Consider the following 25569-nt stretch of genomic DNA (forward strand, 5'->3'; position numbering starts at 1 on the left):
CCTTCACCTCTTATAGAATAATATGAGTACCTTCCCCTTTTATAGAATAATGAGTACCGGCACCTCTTATAGAATAATATGAGTACCTTCACCTCTTATAGAATAACAACGTTTTCTTCAACAGTGTGTGTGCACCTTTTTTATTCCACTTCAAGCGTTGCCTAACCACTAATGAAATCCACAGTGCGTCCCAAGTAGCCCCCTATTCTCTATATAGTGCGCTACTTTTCACTACAGCCCTATGAACCCTGGGAAAAGTAGTGCACTACTGTTCATTAGGGCCCTATGAACCCTGGAAAAGTAGTGCACTATAAAGGGAACAAGGTACCTTTTTGGCCGCATTTTCAATGAATATGATTATACAACCATAACAAAAGAGCACTGAACTCTGCGACCTTGGAGAAGTCCTTCAGGAAAAGATACAAAGTGACTCAAAAAAATAAATCAATTCGTAAAAGATTTAGCATTAGAGAGATGCTGAATGTCCGCTGGTCAAAGCCTGGCATTTAATCAACGGTCATCAAAAGACTCAAACTGTTACATTAGAAGTTTTGTTCAAACATAATTAACAAAAATACAGTAGTAAAATCTAGTCTCTATTCAAAAATACTGATAAAAATGTACATATATAATGTACATATAAAAATGTACATGATCCTGCAATATAATAAGAATGAACAAGAACTACAACACAAAACGTAACTACAACACAAAACAGGAACTACAACACAAAATGTAACTACAACACAAAACAGGAACTACAACACAAAACGTAATAGGAACTACAACACAAAATGTAACTACAACACAAAACAGGAACTACAACACAAAACGTAATAGGAACTACAACACAAAATGTAACTACAACACAAAACAGGAACTACAACACAAAACGTAACTACAACACAAAACAGGAACTACAACACAAAACGTAACTACAACACAAAACAGGAACTACAACACAAAACGTAATAGGAACTACAACACAAAATGTAACTACAACACAAAACATAACAGGAACTACAACACAACACAAAACGTAACTACAACACAAAACGTAATAGGAACTACAACACAAAACGTAACTACAACACAAAACAGGAACTACAACACAAAACAGGAACTACAACACAAAACATAACAGGAACTACAACACAAAACAGGAACTACAACACAAAACATAACTACAACACAAAACATAGCTACAACACAAAACATAGCTACAACACAAAACAGGAACTACAACACAAAACAGGAACTACAACACAAAACAGGAACTACATCACAAAACAGGAAGTACAACACAAAACATAACAGGAACTAAACAAAACATAACATAACATTTGCATCCCCTTTGTTGGCTTTGATCTGTAGAGGACTTTCCCCTCCAATATGGTTCTGTGGTTCTATGATTCCATGGTTCCGTCGTTCTATGGTTCTAGTACACTGGGGTGGCGTTGCGGATCGCACAGCAGAGAACCATGGTGAATATCATCTCAAAGATCTACAGAGGAAGAAGAAGAGGAAGGTCTTTATCAAGACTTCAACATCTGTCCTCACTCAGTCAGGACAGCAGAGGTCAGGAGAACCTTTCTGTCTGTGCAGATAGTAACTGTCACAGGGCTCCAGAGTTACTGTGGCGCAGTGGATTATAGAATATAACTGAAAAGTAATCCAGGAGCGTCTCCATGGTAACACCGCTCACCATGATGACAGCGACCACCAGGGCAGCTAGACCAATCAGGCAGAGCTTCTCGGAGAAGAGGTCCTTCAGCTTCAGATGACAGCTCTGGTGGGAGGGGAACACAGGGAGGGGATAAGGACCAACACTTAAACACTTGTTTTCCTCCTGTCATATTTATGTGCTGTGTAAAGCATTCATTTAAACAGAACATAGAGATTTACAGTAAAAATTATTATGATCCCCCTTCCAGGAGAGAATGCTGTTTTTTTGGGGTCGCCAAATTTTATGCAAATCCTAATATTCCAAAAACATCCATTTGAACTACTTCAGCAAATATCAAAACATTGGAAAGGGAAGGTAAAGGGGAATACCTCGTCAGTTGCACAAATAAATACGTTCAAACTAAATGTGTCTTCCGTATTGAACCCAAACCCTCTGAATCATTGGACATTGACCTGGGCAACAATGCGATGCGTGAACTGTACCTGAGGTTTCAACAAGGCATCGTCCTGGGTCTTCTTGGGACACAGAGCTCCGGCTACTTGTTTGAATAAGGGGGAGTCGTCTCCTTTACCACAGCAGTCCAGCTGAGGACACATGTAGAGACAACCAGTCAGCCATCGATCGATCGATTGATTGATTTTTCTCTCCCCCAGCCCTCCCTCAGTTCTACAGAAACGTCACAGTATAAGACCACGGTTATCGTGAAATAACTCTGAACGAAGATGTGCATCTTTTTCCCTCAGCAATAACAGATACATTTTCAACAATTGGGCTGCGTTTACACCAGCAGCCCCATTCCTTCCTGTCATACAGGACTATACCAGGCGGTGTCAGAGGAAGGCCCTAAAAAATTGTCAAAGACTCCAGCCACCCTAGTCATAGACTGTTCTCTTTGCTACCGGACAGCAAGCGGTACTGGAGCGCCAAGTCTAGTTCTAAAAGGCTTCTAAACAGCTTCTACCCCCAAGCCATAAAACTCCTGAACATCTAGTCAAATGGCTACCCAGACTATTTGCATTACCCCCCCCCCCCTTACGCTCCTGCTACAGTACTCTCTGTTATTATCTACGCATAGTCACTTTAATAACTCTACCTACATGTACAGTACATATTACCTCAATTGCCTCGACTCACCGATGACCTCCACATTGACTCTTTACTGGTACGCCCTGTATTTAGCCTCGCTATTGTTATTTACTGCTGTTCTTTAATTGTTACTTTTATTTCTTGTTTTTTGGGGGGGTATTTTTCTTAAAACTGCATTGTTGGTTAAGGGCTTGTAAGTAAGCATTTCACTGTAAGGTCTACAGCTGTTGTATTCGGCGCATGTGACAAATACAATTTGATTTGGCTTGATTCTATATTTTTTAATTCACAAATGGATTTTTTTTAACCAATCACATCAGATCCTTTCAGATGAGCTCTTTTTTTTCCAGAGCTGATCTGATTGGTCAAAAGACCCAATGAATAAATAAAAGATCAGAATTGGGCTGCCTGTGTAAAAAAAACGCAGTCATTTGTGATCTTCAGGATCTACAGGAATAGCTCGTGTTTTATAATCACATTAATACATTATTGCTACAACTCTGTTAAGCACTTTAACAGATTGAGATGATGATGAAATCAGCCAGAGGTCAGAGGTCAGAGACCTACCGTCTCGTGGAACACCTCCAGGACTTTGATAGCAGCTGTTTTGCTGGAAGAGTCTACAATGTCCACGGACTTGATGTACGCCGCATCATAGAAGTTTATCATCTCCTTGGAGATCTGGAACAAACGGAGATAGCAGAGTTTGGTAGAGTCCATGTGTGTGTTTGTGTGTGTGTGTGTGTGTGTGTGTGTGTGAGTGTGTCTTACTGTGTCACGGTTACTAAATCCCCAGATCCCAGCAGCCACCTCACAGGCGAAGAGGCACACCAACAGGAAGAAGAACTGAAAGAGAAAGACAAAAGAGAGATTCATTTGTCAAGCTTTTTTAAAATGGGTAATCTCAGGGCTTTACTTTACTGAAGGCCAAAACTTGATCTTCCACAAAAATGATTGGTCCCAGAGAGAGAGAGAGTACAGGCTCAGTGAGCACAGCCTTGCCATTGAGAAGGGTAGACACAGGAAAACCTGGCTCCCTGTAGAGGAAAGGCTGTGCAACCACTGCACAACAGCAGAACCTGAGACAGAGCTGCATTTCCATCGCTGCATTTCATTCTCATTTGATTTATTTTTTATATTGTAAATATCCAAAATAAGCTTTGGCAATATGTACAGTGTTACGTCATCCCAATAAAGTGAATTGAATTGAGAGAGAGAGCTGGAGGGCTGTGTTACTGAGCGAGAGAGAGAGAGAGAGAGAGAGAGCGTGAGAGAGAGCTGTAGGGCTGTGCTACTGAGAGAGAGAGAGGTGTAGGGCTGTGTTACTGGGAGAGAGAGAGGTGTTAGGCTGTGTTACTGAGAGAGAGAGCTGTAGGGATGTGCTACTGTGAGAGAGAGAGGTGTAGGGCTGTGCTACTGAGAGAGAGAGAGGTGTAGGGCTGTGCTACTGAGAGAGAGAGCTGTAGGGCTGTGCTACTGAGAGAGAGAGAGGTGTAGGGCTGTGTTACTGGGAGAGAGAGAGGTGTTAGGCTGTGTTACTGAGAGAGAGCTGTAGGGATGTGCTACTGTGAGAGAGAGAGGTGTAGGGCTGTGCTACTGAGAGAGAGAGAGGTGTAGGGCTGTGCTACTGAGAGAGAGAGCTGTAGGGCTGTGCTACTGAGAGAGAGAGCTGTAGGGCTGTGCTACTGAGAGAGAGAGCTGCAGGGCTGTGCTACTCTCCCATGTTTAGAGGTCTGTTAATAATATTGCTGTCCATCCAGGGACGCTGCACTGTGGCTGACCCTGTGCATCTCTCCGTGTATGTATATCTGGATGTGTTAATTAAAACACATTTATTTTCTAACCAATAGATAATAAAATATATATTCTATTCCTGAGAGAGAGCGCCGTTGGCCCGAGCTACACTCCAATGTTGAGAGGCGTGCCCTGAAAGACAAGAGGTGTTGTCCTGCTGCCCTCTAGTGGTCACTCACTCACCGTTCCAAGGAGGCACTGAGATTCCTGGATGGCACCATAGCAACCAAGGAACCCTACAATCATCATCACAGCTCCCACAGCAATCAGGATGTACACACCTAGAGAAAAAGACACAACTCCATTGGTCCCACAGGGGGAAAAAGGGGGGGAAAAACTACTTACATTCATCTACTTGCCCTGCCGTCATTTTGTCATTTTCTTTTTAGGATATCCAGGGTTACAAATACAATACAAAACAATTTGACATAAACAGTTCCATTCATGAATGTTATGAAACAAATAAAGGTCCTCCAAGCAAAAACATGATTAAAACAGATATAATCTAATCAAGTAAAATGTTATTGGTCGCAGACACATACTGTATTTAGCAGATGGAATTGCGGTTGTAGCGAAATAGTGGTGTTCAAACAGTTTTTATTTTTTAGTCATTTTATTTCACCTTTTATTTAACCAGGTAGGCTAGTTGAGAACAAGTTCTCATTTACAACCCGCAACCTGGCCAAGATAAAGCAAAGCAGTTCGACACAAACATTGACTGTATGTTTGTTTTACTCCATGTGTAACTGTGTCGTTGTATGTGTCGAACTGCTTTGTTTTATCTTGGCCAGGTCACAGTTGTAAATGAGAACTTGTTCTCAACTAGCCTACCTGGTTAAATAAAGGTGTTCTCAACTTGCCTACCTGGTTAAATAAAGGTGAAATAAAATAAGTAAATAAAGCATACAACAACACAGTTACACATGAAATAAACAAAACATACAGTCAATAATACAGTATAAAAATACAAATAAGTCTATATACAATGTGAGCAAATGTGGTGAGATAAGGAAGGTAAAGGCAAAAAAAGGCCATGGTGGCGAAGTAAATACAATATAGCAAGTAAAACACTGGAATGGTAGATTTGCAGTGGAAGAATGTGCAAAGTAGAGATAGAAATAATGGGGTGCAAAGGAGCAAAATAAATAAATAAATACAGTAGGGGGAGAGGTAGTTGTTTGGGCTAAATTATAGATGGGCTATGTACAGGTGCAGATATCTGTGAGCTGCTCTGACAGCTGGTGCTTAAAGCTAGTGAGGTAGATATGAGTCTCCAGCTTCAATAATTTTTGCAGTTTGTTCCATTCATTGTCAGCAGAGAACTGGAAGGAGAGGCGGCCAAAGGAAGAATTGGCTTTGGGGGTGACCAGTGAGATTCACCTGCTGGAGCGTGTGCTACGAGTGGGTGCTGCTATGGTGACCAGTGAGCTGAGATAAGGCGGGGCTTTACCTAGCAGAGACTTGTAGATAACCTGTAGCCAATGCAGCAGTAAGGTCCAGTTGAAGTCAGAAGTTTACATACAGTTAGGATGGAGTCATTAAAACTCGTTTTTCAACCACTCCACAAATTTCTTGTTAACAAACCATAGTTTTGGCAAGTCGATACATTTTTCCAACAATTGTTTAGAGACAGATTATTTTCACTTATAATTCACTGTAACACAATTCCAGTGGGTCAGAAGTGTACATACACTAAGTTGACTGTGCCTTTAAACAGCTTGGAATCTTCCAGAAAATGATGTCAGGGCTTAAGAAGCTTCTGATAGGCTAATTGACATAATTTGAGTCAATAGGAAGTGTACCTGTGGATGTATTTCAAGGCCTACCATAAAACTCAGTGGCTCATTGCTTGACATCATGGGAAAATCAAAAGAAATCAGCCAAGACATTGTAGAACATTGTAGACCTCCACAAATCTGGTTCATCCTTGGGAGCAATTTCCAAATGCCTGAAGGTACCACCCTCATCTGTACAAACAATAGTACGCAAGTATAAACACCATAGGACCACACAGCCATCATACCGCTCAGGAAGGAGACACATTCTGTCTCTTAGAGATGTACGTACTATGGTGCGAATCAATCCCCGAACAATATAATAGCAACAGCAAAGGACCCTGTGAAGATGCTCGAGGAAACAGGTACAAAAGTATCTACATCCACAGTGAAACGAGTCCTATATCGACATAACCTGAAAGGCCGCTCAGGAAGGAAGAAGCCACTGCTCCAAAACCGCCATAAAAAAGCCAGACTACAGTTTGCAACTGCACATGAGGACAAAGATTGTACTTTTTGGAGAAATGTCCTTTGGACTGATGAAACAAAAATAGAACTTTTTGGCCATAATGACCATCATTATGTTTGGAGGAAAAAGGGGGAGGGTTGCAAGCCAAAGAACACCATCCCAACTGTGAAGCACGGGGGTGGCAGCATCATGTTGTGGGGGTGCTTTACTGCAGGAGGGACTGGTGCATTTCACAAAATAGATGGTATCATGAGACAGGAAAATTACGTGGATATGTAGAAGCAACATCTCAAGACATCAGTCAGGAAGTTAAAGCTTGGTCGCAAATGGGTCTTCCAAATGGACAATGACCCCAAGCATACTTCCAAAGTTGTGGCAAAATGGCTTAAGGACAACAAAGTCAAAGTATTGGAGTGGCCGTCACAAAGCCCTGACCTCAATCCTGTAGAAAATTTGTGGGCAGAACTGAAAAAGCATGTGCGAGCAAGGAGGCCCACGAACCTGATTCAGTTACACCAGCTCTGTCAGGAGGAATGGGCCAAAATTCACCCAACTTACTGTGGGAAGCTTGTGGAAGGCTACCTGAAACATTTGACCCAAGTTAAACTATTTAAAGGCAATGCTACCAAATACTAATTGAGTGAATGTAAACTTCTGACCCAGTGGGAATGTGATGAAACAAATGAAAGCTGAAATAAATCATTCTCTCTACTATTATTCTGACATTTCACATTCTTAAAATAAAGTGGTGATCCTAACTGATGATATGATATGATTAAATGTCAGGAATGGTGAAAAGCAGAGTTTAAATGTATTGGGCTAAGGTGTATGTAAACTTCCGACTTCAACTGTATATACACACACATATATGAACATATATAAACTCAGAAACGTCCCTGTCTTTCAAAGATAATTTGTAAAATCCAAAAAACTTCACAGATCTTCATTGGGTTTAAACACTGTTCATTGAACCATAAACAATTAATGAACATGCACCTGTGGAACAGTCGTTAAGACACTTACAGTTTACAGACGGTAGGCACAGGTCACAGTTATGAAAACTTAGGACACCAAAGAGGCCTTTCTACTGACTCTGAAAAACACCAAAAGAAAGATGCCCAGATTCCCTGCTCATCTGTGTAAACGTGCCTTAGGCATGCTGCAAGGAGGCATGAGGACTGCAGATGTGGTCAGGGTAATAAATTGCAATGTCCGCACTGTGATACGCCTAAGACAGCGCTACAGGGAGAAAGGTTGGACAGCTGATCGTCCTCGCAGTGGCAGACCACATGGAACAACACCTGCACAGGATCGGTACATCCGAACATCACACATGCGGGACAGGTACAGGATGGCAACAACGACTGCCCGGGTTACACCAGGAACGCGCAATCTCTACATCAGTTCTCAATCTGTCCGCAATAGGAGAGAGTCTGGACTGAGGGCTTGTAGGCCTGTTGTAAGGCAGGTCCTTACCAGACATCACCGGCAACAGCGTCGCCTATGGGCACAAACCCACCGTTGCTGGACTAGACAGGACTGGCAAAAAGGTCTCTTCACTGGCGAGTCGCGGTTTTGTCTCATCAGGGGTGATAGTCGGATTCGCGTTTATAGTGGAAGGAATGAGTGTTACACAGAGGCCTGTACTCTGGAGCGGGATCAATTTGGAGGTGGAGGGTCCGTCATGGTCTGGGGCGGTGTATCACAGCATCATCGGACTGAGCTGGTTGTCATTGCAGGTAATCTCAATGCTGTGCATTACAGGGAAGACATCCTCCTCCCTCATGTGGTACCCTTCCTGCAGGCTCATCTTGACATGACCCTCCAGCATGACAATGCCACCAGCCATACTGCTTGTTCTGTGCGTGATTTCCTGCAAGACAGGAATGTCAGTGTTCTGCCATGGCCAGTGAAGAGCCTGGATCTCAATCCCATTGAGCACGTCCGGGACCTGTTGGATCGGAGGGGAAGGGATAGGGAAATTCCCCCCCAAAATGTCCAGGAACTTGCAGGTGCCTTGGTGGAAGAGTGGGATAACATCTTACAGCAAGAACTGGCACATTTGGTGCAGCCCATGAGGAGGAGATGCACTGCAGTATAAAATGCAGCTGGTGGCCACACCAGATACTGACTGTTACTTTTGATTTTAACCCCCACTTTGTTCAGGGACACATTATTCCATTTCTGTTAGTCACAAGTTGTGGAACTTTTTCAGTTTATGTCTCAGTTGTTGAATCTTGTTATGTTCATACAAATATTTACACGTTAAGTTTGCTGAAAATAAACGCAGTTGACAGTGAGACTACGTTTCTTTTTTTGTTGAGTTTATAAACTACACAGTGCCAAAGTATTCAGACTCCTTGACTTTTTCCACATTTTGTTACATTACAGTCTAATTCTAAAATGGATTAAATAGTTTTTTCCCCTCATCAATCTACACACAATAACACATAATGACATAAGTATACAGACACTTTACTCAGTACTTTGTTGAAGCTCCTTTTGGCAGCGATTACAGCCTTGATTCTTCTTGGCACACCTGTATTTGGGGAGTTTCTCCCATTCTTTTCTGCAGATCCTCTCAGGCTCTGTCAGGTTGGATGGGGAGCGTTGCTGCACAGTTATTTTCAGGTCTCTCCAGAGATGTTCAATCGGGTTCAAGTCCGGGCTCTGGCTGGGCCACTCAAGGACATTCAGAGACTTGTCCCGAAGCCACTCATGCGTTGTCTTGGCTGTGTGCTTAGGGCCGTTGTCCTTTTGGAAGGTGAACCTTTGCCCCAGTCTGAGGTCCTGAGCGCTCTGGGGTAGGTTTTCATCGAGGATCTTTCTGTACTTTGCTCCGCTCATCTTTCCCTCGATCCTGACTAGTCTCCCAGTCCCTGCCGCTGGTTCTCCCATCTCCACAAAGGAACTCTAGAGCTCTGTCAGAGTGTCCATCAGGTTCTCCCTGATCAAGGCTCTTCTCCCCTGATTGCTCAGTTTGGAGGGGGAGCCAGCTCTTAAAGTGACCAGTGTTCCATTATTAAAGTGACCAGTGTTCCATTATTAAAGGGACCAGCGTTCCATTATTAAAGGGACCAGTGTTCCATCAGTAAAGGGACCAGTGTTCCATTATTAAAGGGACCAGTGTTCCATTATTAAAGGGACCCGTGTTCCAGCATTAAAGGGACCAGTGTTCCATTACTAAAGGGACCAGTGTTCCAGCATTACAGGGACCAGTGTTCCATTATTAAAGTGACCAGTGTTCCATTATTAAAGTGACCAGTGTTCCATTATTAAAGTGACCAGTGTTCCATTATTAAAGTGACCAGTGTTCCATTATTAAAGTGACCAGTGTTCCATTATTAAAGTGACCAGTGTTCCATTATTAAAGGGACCAGTGTTCCATTATTAAAGTGACCAGTGTTCCATTATTAAAGTGACCAGTGTTCCATTATTAAAGTGACCAGTGTTCCATTATTAAAGGGACCAGTGTTCCATTATTAAAGTGACCAGTGTTCCATTATTAAAGTGACCAGTGTTCCATTATTAAAGTGACCAGTGTTCCATTATTAAAGGGACCAGTGTTCCATTATTAAAGTGACCAGTGTTCCATTATTAAAGGGACCAGTGTTCCATTATTAAAGTGACCAGTGTTCCATTATTAAAGTGACCAGTGTTCCATTATTAAAGGGACCAGTGTTCCATCAGTAAAGTGACCATGTTCCATTATTAAAGTGACTAGTGATTCATTATTAAAGTGACCAGTGTTCCATTATTAAAGTGACCAGTGTTCCATTATTAAAGTGACCAGTGTTCCATTATTAAAGGGACCAGTGTTCCATTATTAAAGTGACCAGTGTTCCATTATTAAAGGGACCAGTGTTCCATTATTAAAGTGACCAGTGTTCCATTATTAAAGTGACCAGTGTTCCATTATTAAAGGGACCAGTGTTCCATTATTAAAGTGACCAGTGTTCCATTATTAAAGTGACTAGTGATTCATTATTAAAGTGACCAGTGTTCCATTATTAAAGTGACCAGTGTTCCATTATTAGTGACCAGTGTTCCATTATTAAAGGGACCAGTGTTCCATTATTAAAGTGACCAGTGTTCCATTATTAAAGTGACCAGTGTTCCATTATTAAAGTGACCAGTGTTCCATTATTAAAGGGACCAGTGTTCCATTATTAAAGTGACCAGTGTTCCATTATTAAAGTGACTAGTGATTCATTATTAAAGTGACCAGTGTTCCATTATTAAAGTGGCCAGTGTTCCATTATTAGTGACCAGTGTTCCATTATTAAAGGGACCAGTGTTCCATTATTAAAGTGACCAGTGTTCCATTATTAAAGTGACCAGTGTTCCATTATTAAACGGACCAGTGTTCCATTATTAAAGGGACCAGTGTTCCATTATTAAAGTGACCAGTGTTCCATTATTAAAGTGACCAGTGTTCCATTATTAAAGGGACCAGTGTTCCATTATTAAAGTGACCAGTGTTCCATTATTAAAGGGACCAGTGTTCCATTATTAAAGTGACCAGTGATTCATTATTAAGTGACCAGTGTTCCATTATTAAAGTGACCAGTGTTCCATTATTAAAGTGACCAGTGTTCCATTATTAAAGTGACCAGTGTTCCATTATTAAAGGGACCAGTGTTCCATTATTAAAGTGACCAGTGTTCCATTATTAAAGTGACCAGTGTTCCATTATTAAAGTGACCAGTGTTCCATTATTAAAGGGACCAGTGTTCCATTATTAAAGTGACCAGTGTTCCATTATTAAAGTGACCAGTGTTCCATTATTAAAGTGACCAGTGTTCCATTATTAAAGGGACCAGTGTTCCATTATTAAAGTGACCAGTGTTCCATTATTAAAGTGCCCAGTGTTCCATTATTAAAATGACCAGTGTTCCATTATTAAAGTGACCAGTGTTCCATTATTAAAGTGACCAGTGTTCCATTATTAAAGGGACCAGTGTTCCATTATTAAAGAGACCAGTGTTCCATTATTAAAGTGACCAGTGTTCCATTATTAAAGTGACCAGTGTTCCATTATTAAAGTGACCAGTGTTCCATTATTAAAGTGACCAGTGTTCCATTATTAAAGTGACCAGTGTTCCATTATTAAAGTGACCAGTGTTCCATTATTAAAGTGACCAGTGTTCCATTATTAAAGGGACCAGTGTTCCATCAGTAAAGTGACCATGTTCCATTATTAAAGTGACCAGTGTTCCATTATTAAAGGGACCAGTGTTCCATGATTAAAGTGACCATGTTCCATTATTAAAGTGACCAGTGTTCCATTATTAAAGGGACCAATGATTCCATGTCTATAGGGCAGCAGCCTCTAAGGTTCAGTGCTGAGTATCCAGATGGTAGCTGTTTAGTGACAGTGACTAAAGTCTGGGAAATTCCCTTTAATAGGGGCTTTGTCTGCAGTCCAGCGTGCTGCTCTATAAGCACATAGGAATGCATATTGGTTTATGTGGGAAACACCAGCAGGTGGCAGTATGATAACCCCATACAGAAACAAACTATTGAAATGGAATTCTTTGTCTTTTTCCAGGTGGCTTCCCTGTCCAGCGATATGACATGTGAGATGAAGAGGGCATCCCGTAACATCCTGTTACTGGGACAGGATGACTTACCAGATCCATCCGGACTGAGAGGGAGGAGGGAGAGCACACGCATGCACGCACACGCATACACATCACACACACACAAACATTACACACACATTGCAAACACACACACACACAGTACACACACACACACACACAAACACACACACACACACACACACACACACACACACACACACACACACACACACAACAAACACTCATAAACACACACACTGACAGCGGCGTAGACCGAGCCAGGAAATTCCCCCTCCCCTCTCCACACAAACAAAAATATACCACTTCTCCTTCCCGAGAAAACTGAAAGCCCTTCCCAGGCATCTCGGTATTCCCGTTCAAACCGGAAATGTTTAAATCCTATAATAACCTAATAACGAAAAACATGGTCCTCTGTAGTTCAGTAAGTAGAACATGGTCCTCTATAGTTCAGTAAGTAGAACATGGTCCTCTATAGTTCAGTAAGTAGAACATGGTCCTCTGTAGTTCAGTTAGTAGAACATGGTCCTCTGTAGTTCAGTTAGTAGAACACGGTCCTCTGTAGTTCAGTTAGTAGAACATGGTCTTCTGTAGAACATGGTCCTCTGTAGTTCAGTTAGTAGAACATGGTCCTCTGTAGTTCAGGTAGTAGAACATGGTGCTCTGTAGTTCAGTTAGTAGAACATGGTCCTCTGTAGTTCAGTTAGTAGAACATGGTCTTCTGTAGAACATGGTCCTCTGTAGTTCAGTTAGTAGAACATGGTCCTCTGTAGTTCAGTTAGTAGAACATGGTCCTCTGTAGTTCAGTTCGTAGAACATGGTCCTCTGTAGTTCAGTTAGTAGAACATGGCTTTTACAATGTTTGGATAATGGATGCAATTCCCAGGACCACCCATATGTAATTCAGGCACTCATGCAAGCACGCATACACCCCCACACACACAAACATACACACTGGCAGCGACCAGGACCCAGAAAGGAAATACCTCCCCTCCCTCTCCCCAGAAACATCCTCCCTTGGTGACATCCGAACTTCAACCTCCAAACAGTATGACCTGACTTCCTTCACAGCAACCTGTGAACAACCATGACGACCTCTGTATCTCCATGCAGGGTAACTAACTCACACCAGTCAGAATGTAGCAAGGTAACTAACTCACACCAGTCAGAGTGTAGCAGGATAACTAACTCACACCAGTCAGAGTGTAGCAGGGTAACTAACTCACACCAGTCAGAGTGTAGCAGGATAACTAACTCACACCAGTCAGAATGTAGCAAGGTAACTAACTCACACCAGTCAGAGTGTAGCAGGCTAACTAACTCACACCAGTCAGAATGTAGCAGGGTAACTAACTCACACCAGTCAGAATGTAGCAGGGTAACTAACTCACACCAGTCAGAATGTAGCAGGGTATCTAACTCACACCAGTCAGAATGTAGCAGGGTAACTAACTCACACCAGTCAGAATGTAGCAGGGTAACTAACTCACACCAGTCAGAGTGTAGCAGGGTAACTAACTCACACCAGTCATAATGTAGCAGGGTAACTAACTCACAGCAGTCAGAATGTAGCAGGGTATCTAACTCACAGCAGTCAGAATGGAGCAGGGTAACTAACTCACACCAGTCAGAGTGTAGCAGGGTAACTAACTCACACCAGTCAGAATGTAGCAGGGTAACTAACTCACAGCAGTCAGAATGTAGCAGGGTAACTAGCTCACAGCAGTCAGAGTGTAGCAGGGTAACTAACTCACACCAGTCAGAGTGTAGCAGGATAACTAACTCACACCAGTCAGAGTGTAGCAGGGCAACTAACTCACACCAGTCAGAGTGTAGCAGGATAACTAACTCACAGCAGTCAGAATGTAGCAGGGTCACTAACTCACACCAGTCAGAGTGTAGCAGGGTAACTAACTCAAACCAGTCAGAATGTAGCAGGGTAACTAACTCACACCAGTCAGAGTGTAGCAGGGTAACTAACTCAAACCAGTCAGAATGTAGCAGGGTAACTAACTCACACCAGTCAGAATGTAGCAGGGTAACTAACTCACACCAGTCAGAGTGTAGCAGGGTAACTAACTCAAACCAGTCAGAGTGTAGCAGGGTAACTAAGTCACCTGTCAGAATGTAGCAGGGTAACTAACTCACAGCAGTCAGAATGTAGCAGGGTAACTAACTCACACCAGGCAGAATGTAGCAGGGTAACTAACTCACACCAGTCAGAGTGTAGCAGGGTAACTAACTCCCAGCAGTCAGAGTGTAGCAGGGTAACTAACTCACACCAGTAAGAGTGTAGCAGGGTAACTAACTCAAACCAGTCAGAATGTAGCAGGGTAACTAACTCACACCAGTCAGAATGTAGCAGGGTAACTAACTCACACCAGTCAGAGTGTAGCAGGGTAACTAACTCAAACCAGTCAGAGTGTAGCAGGGTAACTAAGTCACCTGTCAGAATGTAGCAGGGTAACTAACTCACAGCAGTCAGAATGTAGCAGGGTAACTAACTCACACCAGTCAGAAATTAGCAGGGTAACTAACTCACACCAGTCAGAGTGTAGCAGGGTAACTAACTCCCAGCAGTCAGAGTGTAGCAGGGTAACTAACTCACACCAGTCAGAATGTAGCAGGGTAACTAACTCACAGCAGTCAGAATGGAGCAGGGTAACTAACTCACCAGTCAGAGTGTAGCAGGGGAACTAACTCACCAGTCAGAATGTAGCAGGGTACCTAACTCACCAGTCAGAGTGTAGCAGGGTACCTAACTCACCAGTCAGAGTGTAGCAGAGTAACTAACTCACCAGGCAGAGTGTAGCAGGGTAACTAACTCACACCAGTCAGAGTGTAGCAGGGTAACTAACTCACACCTGTCAGAGTGTAGCAGGGTAACTAACTCACACCAGTCAGAGTGTAGCAGGGTAACTAACTCACACCTGTCAGAGTGTAGCAGGGTAACTAACTCACACCTGTCAGAGTGTAGCAGGGTAACTAACTCACACCTGTCAGAGTGTAGCAGGGTAACTAACTCACACCAGTCAGAGTGTAGCAGGGTAACTAACTCACACCAGTCAGAGTGTAGCAGGGTAACTAACTCACACCAGTCAGAGTGTAGCAGGGTACCTAACTCACCAGTCAGAGTGTAGCAGGGTAACTAACTCACACCAGTCAGAGTGTAGCAGGGTAACTAACTCACACCAGTCAGAGTGTAGCAGGGTAACTAACTCACACCTGTCAGAGTGTAGCAGGGTAACTAACTCACACCAGTCAGAGTGTAGCAGGGTAACTAACTCACACCTGTCAGAGTGTAGCAGGGTAACTAACTCACACCAGTCAGAGTGTAGCAGGGTAACTAACTCACACCAGTCAGAGTGTAGCAGGGTAACTAACTCACACCTGTCAGAGTGTAGCAGGGTAACTAACTCACACCAGTCAGAGTGTAGCAGGGTAACTAACTCACACCTGTCAGAGTGTAGCAGGGTAACTAACTCACACCTGTCAGAGTGTAGCAGGGTAACTAACTCACACCAGTCAGAGTGTAGCAGGGTAACTAACTCACACCAGTCAGAGTGTAGCAGGGTAACTAACTCACACCTGTCAGAGTGTAGCAGGGTAACTAACTCACACCAGTCAGAGTGTAGCAGGGTAACTAACTCACACCTGTCAGAGTGTAGCAGGGTAACTAACTCACACCTGTCAGAGTGTAGCAGGGTAACTAACTCCCAGCAGTCAGAGTGTAGCAGGGTAACTAACTCACACCAGTCAGAGTTATGTCTTCTATGGCTCTATATACAGTGTTGTAACGATGGGAAAATAGTTAAAGTACAAAAAGGAATATAAATAAACATAAATATGGGTTGTATTTACAATCGTGTTTGTTCTTCACTGGTTGCCCTTTTCTTGTGGCAACAGGTCACACATCTTGCCGCTGTGATGGCACACTGTGGTATTTCACCCAGTAGATATGGGAGTTTATCAAAATTGGATTTGTTTTCAAATCTGTGTAATCTGTGTAGTCTGAGGGAAATATGTGTCTCTAATATGGTCATACATTGGGCAGGAGGTTAGTAAGTGCAGCTCAGTTTGCACATCATTTTGTGGGCAGTGAGCACATAGCCTGTCTTCTCTTGAGAGCCAGGTCTGCCTACGGCGACCTTTCTCAGTAGCAAGGCCATGCTCACTGTACATAGTCAAAGCTTTCCTTAATTTTGCATCAGTCACAGTGGTCAGGTATTCTGATGTTTGGGCCGAGGAATGTAAAGTTTCTTGTGTGCTCTATGACAACGGTGTCTAGATGGAATTTGTATTTGTGGTCCTGGCGACTGGACCTTTTTTGGAACACCATTATTTTGGTCTTACTGAGATTTACTGTCAGGTCCCAGGTCAGACAGAATCTGTGCAAAAGATCTAGGAGCTGCTGTATTGGTCGGGGACAGAAACACCAGATCATCAGCAAACAGTAGACATTTGACATCAGATTCTAGTAGGAGAGAGGCCGGGTGCTGCAGACTGTTCTAGGCTTAAGCTGCATCCCTGTCTCACCCCACGGCCCTTTGGAAAGACGTGTGTTTTTTGCCAATTTTAACTGCACCCTTGTTGTTTGTGTACATGGATTTTATAATTTCGCATGTTTTTTCCCCAACACCACTTTCCATCAATTTGTATCGCAGATCCTCATGCCAAATTGAGTCAAAAGCTTTTTTAAAGTCAACAAAGCATGAGAAGACTTTGCCTTTGTTTTGGTTTGTTTGTCAATTAGGGTGTGTAGGGTGAATACGTGGTCTGTCGTATGGTAAATTGGTAAAGATCCAATTTGACATTTGCTCAGTACATTGTTTTCACTGAGGAAAGTCTGCTGTTAATGATAATGCAGAGGATTTTCCCAAGGTTGCTGTTTACGCATATCCCACGGTAGTTATAGGGGTCAGATTGGTCTCCGCTTTTGTGGATTGGGGTTATTAGTTCTTGGTTCCAAATATTGGGGAAGATGCCAGAGCTGAGGATGATGTTAAAGAGTTCCAGTATAGCCAGTTGTAATTTGTGGTCTGAATATTTTATCATTTAATTGAGGATTCCATCAACACCACAGGCCTTTTTGGGTTGGAGGGTTTATATTTTGTCCTGTAGTTCATTCAATGAAATTGGAGAATCCAGTGGGTTCTTGTAGTCTTCAATAGTTGATTCTAAGATTTGTATTTGATCATGTACAGTGGGGCAAAAAAGTATTTAGTCAGCCACCAATTGTGCAAGTTCTCCCACTTAAAAAGATGAGAGAGGCCTGTAATTTTCATCATAGGTACACTTCAACTACTTCAGCAACAGTGTGTGAAAACCTTGTGGAGACTTACAGAAAACGTTTGACCTCTGTCATTGCCAACGAAGGGTATATAACAAAGTATTGAGATAAACTTTTGTTCTTGACCAAATACTTATTTTCCACCATAATTTGCAAATAAATTCATTAAAAATCCTACAATGTGATTTTCTGGATTTTTTTCTCCTCATTTTGTCTGTCATAGTTGAAGTGTACCTATGATGAAAATTACAGGCCTCTCATCTTTTTAAGTGGGAGAACTTGCACAATTGGTGGCTGACTAAATACTTTTTTGCCCCACTGTATATGTTTTTGCTGTTTGTTCTTTGTTATAGAACCAAAAAGATTGGAGAAGTGGTTTACCCATACATCTCCGCGTTGTATAAATAACTCTTTGTGTTGTTGTTTGTTTAGTGTGTTCCATTTTTCCCAGAAGTGATTTGATTCTATGGATTCTTCAATTACATTGAGCTGATTTCTGACGTGTTGTTCCTTCTTTTTCCAGAGTGTATTTCTGTATTGTTTTAGTGATTCACCATAGTGAAGGCCGAGGCTCAGGTTTTCTGGGTCTCTATGCTTTTGGTTGGATAGGTTTTTCAATTTCTTTCTTAGGTTTTTGCATTCTTCATCAAACCATTTGTCATTATTGTTAATTTTCTTAGGTTGTCTGCTTTAAATATTTTGATTTGATAGGGAAGCTGAAAGGTCAAATATACGGTTTAGGATTTTAACCTCTCTAGGCTGGGGGGTGGTATTTTCAAGTCCGGATGAAAAGTGTGCCCAAATGAAGCTGCCTGCTACTCAGGCCCAGAAGCTAGGATATGCATATTATTAGTAGATGTGGATAGGAAACACTCTGAGGTTTTCTAAACCTGTTTGAATGATGTATGTGAGTATACCAGAACCTATTTGGCAGGTGAAACCCTGAGGACAAACCATCCAGGAAACATTTTTTTGAGGTTACTCTCTATTCAAAGGTTTTTCTATGTAGATCTAGAGTTCTATGGCACTTGCTTTGCAGTTCTTATAGCTTCCACTGGATGTCAACAGTCTTTAGAAATTGGTTGATGTTTTTCCTTTGAGAAATGAAGAAGTAGGGCTGTTCAGAACGAGGGTCGAGTCTATTGTACTGTTGTGGTTGGGGGCGCCGACCTGAACTGACTTGCTCCACTTTGTTTTTATCCACTACTGAACGCAGTTTATCCCGTCTTAAATTTGATTGATTATTTACGTTAACAGCCAGGTCGCAGTTGTAAATGAGAACAAACCTGGTTAAATAAAGGTTCAATAAAAAAATAAAAGAATACAATTAAAAAAAGGTTTTCACCTTCACTATTACAGTGAAATGTTTTGTTCAGGAAGTTATCTAAAAGGGATTGAATTTGTTGTTGCCTAATTGTTTTTTGGTCGGTTTCAACACTACTCTCCTTCGGTAGCATTTCTTAATATTGTGCAGTTCCTTTGGCTTTGACGCCTCATGATTGAGTATTGCTCTGTTCAAGTAGACTGTGATTTTGCTGTGGTCTGATAGGGGTGTTAGTGGTGTGACTGTGAATGCTCTGAGAGACTGTGGGTTGAGGTCAGTGATAAAGTAGTCTACAGTACTACAGCCAAGAGATGAGCTGTAGGTGTACCTACCATAGGAGTCCCCTTGAAGCCTACCGTTGACTATGTACATACCCAGCATGCGACAGAGCTGCAGGAGTTCTGACCCATTTTGTTGGTTGTTTTGTCATAGTTGTGTCTAAGGGGCATAATTGGGAGGGAATGCTGTCACCTCCAGGTAGGTGCTTGTCCCCCCTGTGTGCTGAGGGTGTCAGGTTCTTGCCCAGTTCTGGCAATTAGGTTGCCACAGACTAGTACATGTCCCTGGGCCTGGACATGGTTGATCTCCCCCTCCAGGATGGAGAAGCTGTCATCGTTAAAGTATGGGGATTATATTGTGCTCTGCCGGGCTCTAGAGTGGCTTCTCTCTCTCTCTCTCTTTCTCTCTCCATCTCCTTCCCTCCATCTTTCTCTCTCTCTCTCACACACACACACACACACACACACACACACACACACACACACACACACACACACACACACACACACAGAACCTGCTGAGAGGGAGAAGGTGTTGTGTAAACGATCAATACAGATGAAGCTATTTCTATACCAGTAACAACATGTTTGTTACTCAACCACTTCTATGCTCTTTTCTTTTCACACCAACGTATCACCGAACTTCCCTCTTCTCAGTCTTGTTTCTTGGTAATAACCCTAACCCCCACACTCAAATGACTCTGCCAATCAATCGCTTCAACATGTTTCAACTAGTAGATCAAGAACACGACTTTAATCCAACAGCGGGCACTTCTTTCAACCCTCTAAAACCCCTGGGACCCCACTCTCCGAGGCTGTCTCAGGGGGAGTTGGGATCTGTCACGGAATCAACAGCAGAGATAATCAACAACAGAGATAATCAACTACGGAGATAATCAACTACGGAGCTACACCTACAGAGGACGTCCTCAAGACAACACAGATTGTCTGTCTGTATCTCCTACTGCACTAGTGACGAGTGACAACTACCCAGTCTGTACCACTGACTAGTTCAACTGGTCTGGTAGGAGGGGAGCCCAGGCGTGGGCGTATATTTATGTATATCCAGTCCTACATAAACACCAGTTTGGTGTGCCAGGCTAAAAAAAGATCCACTTTCAACTCTAATTTATAACAAGATGTACAAGGCTATTTGAATTATTCAAGGGTGTGTGTATTGAGGGGCAGGAGAGAAGAAAAACCTCGCCTTGATGTTCGTCTGGGTGGGGTGTACTGCATCGCTGTACCCCTCCAATCATCACTTTGCCTGGTTGGCTTGGGCCGGGCTGTTTGGGCTGTTCCCTGCTATAACAACATGGTGTCCACCAGGAGTTTTACCCTCTCTGTATACTTAACTGAGGTAAGTATGGGAATGGAGAAGACCAAATTTGATTGAATGGGAGCTATATTTTGCTACCACAACAAACAGAATAGCCTAAAGCCTATACACAGCCCTGTGAACCCTTGGAAAAGTTCAGACCATGTATATGTTAAAAGTGTTAGAAGACGCTGAGAGAGAAGTAAGTAAAAAAAAAAAAACAGTAACCCTTAACTCTGGGGTGGCAGGGTAGCCTAGTGGTTAGAGCGTTGGACTAGTAACCAAAAGGTTGCTAGATCGAGTCCCCGAGCTGACAAGGAAAAAATCTGTCATTCTGCCCCCTGAACAAGACAGTTAACACACCGTTTCCTAGGCTGTCATTGTAAATAAGAATTTGTTCTTAACTGACTTGCCTAGTTAAATAAAGGTAAACCTCTGCAGGAATAATACAGTAACCCTTAACTCTGACTGGTGTGAGATTAAGACCCTTAAGGGTCCTGATGTTGGACACACCCAAAGACATCCAGCCGATCAATGTTTGGATTTCCAGCATTACAGTGACCTACTGTATGTACAGTGGGGTCTGGAATTATTGACACCCATGATAAAGATCAACAAAAATTACTCTATAAAATAAATAATTCAAATACTGAGCTATATTGTAAACAAACAAATGGGGAAATTAATATTATTTTATACTAATACAATTGATCAGAGAAAGAGATTTTGTTTAACAAGTAACATTTCTTCTCAACAAAGTAGGGGTCAAAATTATTGACTGTTGATTTTGTGGTCAATTAATAATTTATTTGCGGATTTTGATGTGTGCTTGAGGTTATTGTTTCCTCTGGAAGATCCACTTATGGCCAAGTTTCAGTCTCCTTAGCCAAGTGCCAATGCAGTTTATCCAACTCCAGGATTGTACATTTGTTGGATAACATGGAAATAGAGCTCTTTGGCCACACATACACCAGTGGTATGTATATATATATATATATACATATATATATATATATATATATATATATATGCTTTGGCATCTAAATTAAAATGCACGAACAGAATATATATCCCATGTGTTCCTTTATGAAGGTCAGTCGGGAGATACACTGTCAGAGGAAATGTTACAGTAACAAAAAACATCTCCCATTGTTACCATCCCATCATCGCTTAGAGAGAGAGAGAGAGAGAGAGAGAGAGAGAGAGAGAGAGAGAGAGAGAGAGACAGAGAGAGAGAGAGAGAGAGAGAGAGAGAGAGAGAGAGACAGAGAGAGAGACAGAGAGGGAGAGAGAGAGAGAGACAGAGAGAGAGAGAGAGAGACAGAGAGAGAGAGAGAGAGAGACAGAGAGAGAGACAGAGAGAGGGAGAGAGAGAGAGAGAGAGAGAGAGAGAGAGAGAGAGAGAGAGAGAGAGAGAGACAGAGAGAGAGAGAGAGAGAGAGAGAGAGAGACAGAGAGAGACAGAGAGAGAGAGAGAGAGAGAGAGAGAGAGAGAGAGAGAGAGAGAGAGAGAGAGAGAGAGAGAGAGAGAGAGAGAGAGACAGAGAGACAGAGAGAGAGAGAGAGAGAGACAGAGAGAGAGAGAGACAGAGAGAGAGAGAGAGACAGAGAGAGAGAGAGAGAGAGAGAGAGACAGAGAGAGACAGAGAGAGACAGAGAGAGAGAGAGAGAGAGAGAGAGAGAGAGAGAGAGAGAGACAGAGAGACAGAGAGACAGAGAGAGAGAGAGAGAGAGACAGAGAGACAGAGAGACAGAGAGAGACAGAGAGAGAGAGAGAGAGAGAGAGAGAGAGAGAGAGAGAGAGAGAGAAGCCACTCTAGAGCCCGGCGGATCTACGCAGGTCCTGTTCCTTTTCCTGGTTCTTGGCTGCTTGCCTCTTCAGCTATTTCTGGATCCTCCTCATACTAGCTCACCAGATTCCTGTGTCTGTTAAACATGATAAGCAGAAAGCAGGTCTTTGTGTGACAGCTCAGCTTGCCTCGCATGGGCCCTCTAATAACAGCGACTTCCTGTTGGGAGAGCTCAGCTTGCGTAGCATGGGCCCTCTAATAACAGCAACTTCCTGTTCAGAGAGCTCAGCTTGCCTAGCATGGGCCCTCTAATAAGGGAGAGCTCAGCTTGCGTAGCAAGGGCCCTCTAATAAGGGAGAACTCAATTTGCCACGCATGGGCCCTCTAATAACAGCAACTTCCTGTTGTGTGTAGGAGGAGAGGAGGGGAGAGGAGAAGGTGAGGGGGGTGAGGGCGTGAGGTTAATGACAGGCGGGGGAAGACCCAGGAGGGGGAGAGGAGGAAAGTGGGGAGCTGTAGTTACAGTGCTCCAGTCTGTAAGACTCCTTGTATACAAACATCTGCTAAGTGGGATGTATTTTTACACAGGGTCAGGGGAAGAGGAGGGGGGGGGGGGGGGGAGGGGGGGAGGGGAGGGGAGGGAGGGAGAGGAGAGAGGAGAGGAGAGGAGAGGAGAGGAGAGGAGAGGAGAGGAGAGGAGAGGAGAGGAGAGGAGAGGAGAGGAGAGGAGAGGAGAGGAGAGGAGAGGAGAGGAGAGGAGAGGAGAGGAGAGGAGAGGAGAGGAGAGGAGGGGGAGGGGAGGGTAGGAGAGGGGAGGAGAGGGGGGGGGATCTAGAGTAAATTGTATCCCCTTCCCAGCCCACATGGCGGAGGTTGTGGGTTCAATTCCCACGGGGATCATGGTTGCTTACTGGTATAGAAGGTGTTTGGAGCCTGCTGGCCTTCAAACTGCTGCATGAGGAGACTGCTGGTCTGGTTGTCATGACGAAGCCATAGAGCCACTCCCAAGATCACACCTCCAGCCAACTGTCAGGGAGAGAGAGATCTTCAGCACAGATCCTGTCAGACTTGGACCCTGACAGTAAATCTCAGAAAGACAAACAAATTATGGTGTTCCAAAAAAGGTCCAGTAGCCAAGACAACAAATACAAATTCTATCTAGACGCTGTCGCACTAAAGCACACCGAGAATTACACCTACCTCGGCCTAAATATCAACACCACAGGTAACTTCCACAAGGCTGTGAACAATCTAAGCAACAAGGGAAAAAGAGCATTCTATGCCATAAAAAGGAACATGAAACTCCACATCACAATTAGGATCTGGCTAAAAAATACTTTAATCGGTTATAGAACCCATTGCCCTTTATGGTTGTAAGGTCTGGGGTCGTTCACCAACCAAGAATTCACTAAATGGGACAAACATCCAATTGAGATTCAGCATGCAGAACTCTGCAAAAAAGCCAAACAACCCCAAACTCTGCAAAACCCCAAACACTGCAGTATGTTTGGAAGCGATGCCCACACATTCCACCACAACGCCCTCACCTACAGAAAGATGAACCTAGAGAAGAGTCCCCTCAGTCATCTGGTTCTGGGGATCTGTTCACAAACACAAACAGACCCCACAGAGCCCCAGGACAGAAACACAGACCCCCCCCAAATTATGAGAAAGCAAAGAATCAACCAAACAAAAAGAGCAAACTAGAATGCTATTTGGCCATAAACAGATAGTGCACAGTGGCAGAATATCTGACCACCGTGACTGACCCCAAATTTTAAAAAAATCCTTAACTATGTACAGACTCAATGAGCATAGCCTTGCATAGCTCTTGTCACAGCAGTGTGACATCACAGCAGTTTCCCATCACAGACCCACAAAAAAAATGTACCATCAAATCAGCAGTGATGACATCACAGCAATGTGACAAATCACAGCAGTGTGACCATCACAGCAGTGTGACCATCACAGCAGTGTGACCATCACAGCAGTGTGACATCACAGCAGTGTGACATCACAGCAGTGTGACATCACAGCAGTGTACCATCACAGCAGTGTACCATCACAGCAGTGTACCATCACAGCAGTGTGACATCACAGCAGTGTGACATCACAGCAGTGTACCATCACAGCAGTGTACCATCACAGCAGTGTACCATCACAGCAGTGTGACATCACAGCAGTGTGACATCACAGCAGTGTACCATCACAGCAGCAAGATTTGTGGCCCGTCACCATGAGAAAAGGGCAACCAGTGAAGAACAAACAACATTGTAAATTACAACCCATATTTATCTGTTTTTTCCCCCCCTTTCATCCTTCAGTTATTTGCACACTGTTTTCCCTTGCCTCTGTTCTTCTGCTTGCTCTTTTGGGGTCTAGGCCGGGTAACTGTAAAGCATTACTGTGACTATTGTTACCGTCTCCAATCTGTCAGCGTTTGTGAAAACCTTTCAGCACATGTTGCTCATATCTGTCCTGCACTTCATTGTTCTAGAATCAAGAAGCAGGAAACTGAATCCTCAATGGGACAAAAGGGGGACTAGAGGAAAAAAACGGTCAGGGTTTCTACTGACACAACATGCAGATAATCAGTAAAACAAAATAAAAAAATAAAATCATTAAAGGAGGAAACAGTCAATCAAAAAGGAACCTAATGTCCAGGATATGCTGCCTGAGTTTTATGCTGATTTCACATACTGATACAGTTTCTTAAATGTAATGGCAATAGAGATACCCAAAAGTAACTGTTATTCATGTATAATTACATGATTGATTCTGACATGCTAAAACTTGTTATATTTGGAAAGAAGACATGTGGTACCAATTAATTCCACACACATACTGATACAGTTTCTTAAATGTAATGGCAATAGAGATACCCAAAAGTAGCTGTTATTCATGTATAATTACATGATTGATTCTGACATGCTAAAACGTGTTATATTTGGAAAGAAGACATGTGGTACCAATTAATTCCACTATTTTGAATAAAGTCTAAACACTACCAAACAACCACAGTTACAGAATCTAGCTACTGCAGTTAGTTTGACAAGGAAGTGTGTGGGTACAAAGGAAATGTCCAAAGAGAAACAGACTCCCTCTCCTCCACCTTCATGGTATAATTACATGATTGATTCTGACATGCTAAAACT

The 25569-nt window shown here is 42.9% G+C and overlaps 1 protein-coding gene across 1 annotated transcript in view; it reads right to left on the reverse strand.

The window, feature by feature from the left end:
* Positions 1-124: 124 nt before the first annotated feature.
* The window catches only part of LOC112218950 (CD81 antigen), a 29119-nt gene continuing 3674 nt past the window's right edge, over positions 125-25569 (reverse strand). Inside the window, exons 2-8 of the mRNA XM_024380190.2 lie at positions 23326-23440; positions 4751-4848; positions 3545-3619; positions 3341-3454; positions 2170-2271; positions 1706-1789; positions 125-1504 (exon numbers count right to left, since the gene is read on the reverse strand). Coding sequence (XP_024235958.1) covers positions 1439-1504; positions 1706-1789; positions 2170-2271; positions 3341-3454; positions 3545-3619; positions 4751-4848; positions 23326-23440 — 654 coding nt within the window. The 3' untranslated portion in view covers positions 125-1438. The remainder of the gene's footprint in view (positions 1505-1705; positions 1790-2169; positions 2272-3340; positions 3455-3544; positions 3620-4750; positions 4849-23325; positions 23441-25569) is intronic.

This window comes from Oncorhynchus tshawytscha, linkage group LG19 (genome assembly GCF_018296145.1).
Source record: "Oncorhynchus tshawytscha isolate Ot180627B linkage group LG19, Otsh_v2.0, whole genome shotgun sequence".
Taxonomy (NCBI): Eukaryota; Metazoa; Chordata; class Actinopteri; order Salmoniformes; family Salmonidae; genus Oncorhynchus; species Oncorhynchus tshawytscha.